General features: G+C 49.9%; 1 protein-coding gene across 2 annotated transcripts in view; it reads right to left on the bottom strand.

Moving 5' to 3' along the window:
* Positions 1-44: 44 nt before the first annotated feature.
* LOC113203087 (gamma-tubulin complex component 2-like) overlaps positions 45-3,234 on the bottom strand; it is a 35,564-nt gene continuing 32,374 nt past the window's right edge. Inside the window, exons 12-15 of one of the 2 annotated variants that reach the window (XM_052270116.1) lie at positions 1,486-1,629; positions 909-986; positions 360-526; positions 45-279 (exon numbers count right to left, since the gene is read on the bottom strand). In XM_052270116.1, coding sequence (XP_052126076.1) covers positions 183-279; positions 360-526; positions 909-986; positions 1,486-1,629 — 486 coding nt within the window. In that variant the 3' untranslated portion in view covers positions 45-182. The remainder of the gene's footprint in view (positions 280-359; positions 527-908; positions 987-1,485; positions 1,630-3,234) is intronic. The other variant, XM_052270117.1, reaches the window with a different exon arrangement.

Genomic DNA, 3,234 nt, shown 5'->3' with positions numbered 1-3,234 from the left:
ATGTGATATAATACAGCACTAACACTAAAATTGTTCAAGGGACATTTAAAATTATGGCATTTATTAAAACTATTCACAATAGTGTAATTTCTGTTTTTTTCTACAACTAACGAATACATGGCTTCATTACTGCTAAAATTTGAAGATATTTCATGACATAACTTAAAACCTCATAGTAATCTCTAACCAGAAGTGTGTGAGACACCTGTTTGGTCAGTTTGCGATGATCCACCGACACTTGGTACAAGAAACGATGTGTAATAAGAATTGAAATCCATTCTGAAAATGAAAATAGTAAACCGAAATTATGCAGAGCCTATTACAAGACCAGATTTAGGAAGACAAATTAGAATCCATACCTGTACAGGACATTGAGCATTTTTTCATTATTATCCTCCATTGCAAGCTCATCAATTTTATTAAGCAGACTTATAAGAGCAGCAGAAAATTGTTCATCAAAATTTCGAATGGAGTCCTCAAAATTCTCTCCAAGAGCACTGGTAGAACATTCAATGCTTGGTGCAGCCTGCAACAACAGAAATATGCTAAAATGTTGATCACTACAGATTCCGAAAGATGCCAATGCTCTAGAATTCTATGTACTAGAAGAGCAAGAGAAAAAACAAAAACAAAAAGCAGACAGCAGCAGCAGCCATAATAAAGGAGTATGCAAAGAAACTGAAGGAATAAGACGTCTAGACTGAAACCCAAAATGCAGCAGTACTAAAAATAAAGAAAAAAAAAAACACTCTAAAAGCATGCGTTTAAAAAGTAAACTTCTAATCTTAGACAATTGTATGATCAAACAAATCATTTTATACATATGAAGCATTGATTATGCATATGCGTGATCAACGGGAGAATGGGCTAAGTGGTTAAAAACACTTATAGCATGTCGAAAAGAATACCTCAGAGACATCACTCTCTGCATCGGATGGGGCTATCATCGAGTTGAGTTCGGCATCCACGAAGTACTTCTGCGCATTCTGTTTCAATGAGGGTCAAGTTAGACAAAAACACACACTGTGCGATGAGGGGGGTGAAAGATGAGGAGCGCCACTCAAGCCGTGCATCGTCAAGAGCTCAGCGAAACCGTGCAGACACGCATGAATTCAGAGACAAAATGGAAAGATTAGATTTCGGTTTTAAAATAAGCAGACAGTTAGTCAAGTCATGCACAGTGAGTGCAACGCAGGTAAAGTTGAAAGTGTGCGTAGTTGCCCGAATGACCAGCACGGCCCTCCACCTGGTCGGAGACAAGACGAGACTCATGGTCATGATTATTAATATACTACGATTGCCTATCCAGCATAAAGGATTAGCAGAATGTGTAAGAGATAAAAGATCCATCACCGCTTTCATAGTTATAAAATGATAATGCGGTCCGGGAAAGACTTAACTTGCGCGGCTATACTCCACGCCGCAATGGGGACGAACGCGCGGGGTATGCCTCGAGCATGGGATGGGGGAAGCAGCTCAACTCACCTCAAAGAACCGACAGAAGGAGACGCACACCCCGATCAGGACGTTGACCATCTTCAGGAGGCCTGGGTTGGTCAGCATGCAGTCCTTTATGCACGAGGAAAGGAAGTCGCTGTGACAGGCCAGCACCTGGTCCACATTTGTCACCTGAAAGAAATTCAAAATTACATGTAAACACAAAAAGACTAGATTCATTTATAGAAAACTTGAAATTAATAACCGTATTTACAAACTAATTATAACCACTTGTTTATTTAGAGGGAGACGGGGCGAGGAGAGTGAGGTGGCCGGGACGGACGAAGGGGTCGGGGAGGACCCGGAGGAGCAAAGGGAGCGGGGAAGGGCGGGGGAAGCAACAGGGTCGATACATACTAAAGGGGGAGAGGAAAGGGGAGGGGCAAATTGGATGGGTGGAATGGACCAGCAGCATCAGGTCAGCGAACCCGTGACCCCAGCGGGTCACCGGGCGAAAGGACCGGCAGGCCCCACGCCCCACTGCTTGCCCCCGCGCTACACCCCACCCCACCACGCCGGAAGCAAGAAAGGCCGCAGGCGAGGCCCCTGGTGGGCAGGCACGCCCGTTGCGCACGCCTGTAGTGCGGGGCTGCCTATCTTACGCCCTGACGTGAAAAGCGCCCTTCGCCGCGCATGTCGTCAGGTAGGGCTGCCTGCCTATAGCCCCACCAAAGAGCGAATCCCCCAAACAATGTATGAATGTCCTTCAAACCTTGCTATAACAAAGCACACATTCCGCATAGGGAAGGCCGCCTGGTGGGTAGGCACGCCTGTTAACCACGCGTGTAGTGCGGGGCTGCCTATGTCTGACCCGACAGGCGGCCAAGGCGAGGAGCGGCGATCACGTCCCGGCGTGTAAGCACTGTAAATTGCTTACAAACTATAGGTTCGTAATGCAAACCAAAACGTTCGTAGCTTTACGAAGGATTTTGAAGCGTTGTATTGCAAACTAATTGTTCGTAAGCTTACGAACAAATAGTTCGTAATGCAAACCGATTGATCGTAAGACCCTGTCTAGCCTTACAAACAATCGCTTTGCAATACGAACAATTTCTTTGCAATACAAAGAACGAGAATTGTGTGTAACGTTGCAAAGTATTTAGTTCGTAAGCTTTTTACAGTGATGGGAGCAGCCTACGTTGTCGGCCCAACATCCTGGCCTAAGACTGGCTGCGACACGCCGGGGCAAACCATACCTAGCATCCACCTGGCGACCGCCAGTCAAGACAGAGAGCCCGGGCGGCAAGTCGCTCCCCGCTAGGCGCCGCTCGGGCTCGGGCCCACGCCAGACTCGCGCGGGTCATAAAGCGCACATTTAGCGCGACGGCACGGCCGGCGGAAGCGGAATATACTCAACAGCGCAGCGCGCCCTGCCCGGAGCCGAGCGCTAGGGCGGGGCCTGGCGGCCTGTCGGGGAGCGAGCCTCAGCAGCAGCCCTGTTGCTTGCAGGAACGGCTTCCGGGCCGGGAGCCGCGACAGCGAGCGACAGCCACACAAGGGCCCGGCCCCGGCCCAGCGGCGGCCAGCGCGCAGCCAATGGGGCGCCGCCGTCCTGTGTCAGCGGCGGGGAATATTCAGACAGGAACTCGGTAATGCGGGGCCGCGGCGGTGGCGCCGGGCGCGAGGGGGGCGACTGCCTCGGCGCCGTCGGGAGCACGAGAGGGGAAGTCCCTGATTAGGGCAACGCGCACACCACGCATAAGTAGGTGCGTGATTGCACCCCAGAGCGCCACTGCG

The sequence above is a fragment of the Frankliniella occidentalis genome, unplaced genomic scaffold (assembly GCF_000697945.3).
Source record: "Frankliniella occidentalis isolate FOCC.00 unplaced genomic scaffold, Focc_3.1 Scaffold111, whole genome shotgun sequence".
NCBI lineage: Eukaryota > Metazoa > Arthropoda > Insecta > Thysanoptera > Thripidae > Frankliniella > Frankliniella occidentalis.
Note: the sequence above shows the minus strand (reverse complement) of the source record. Positions and strands in the feature narration are given on the sequence as shown.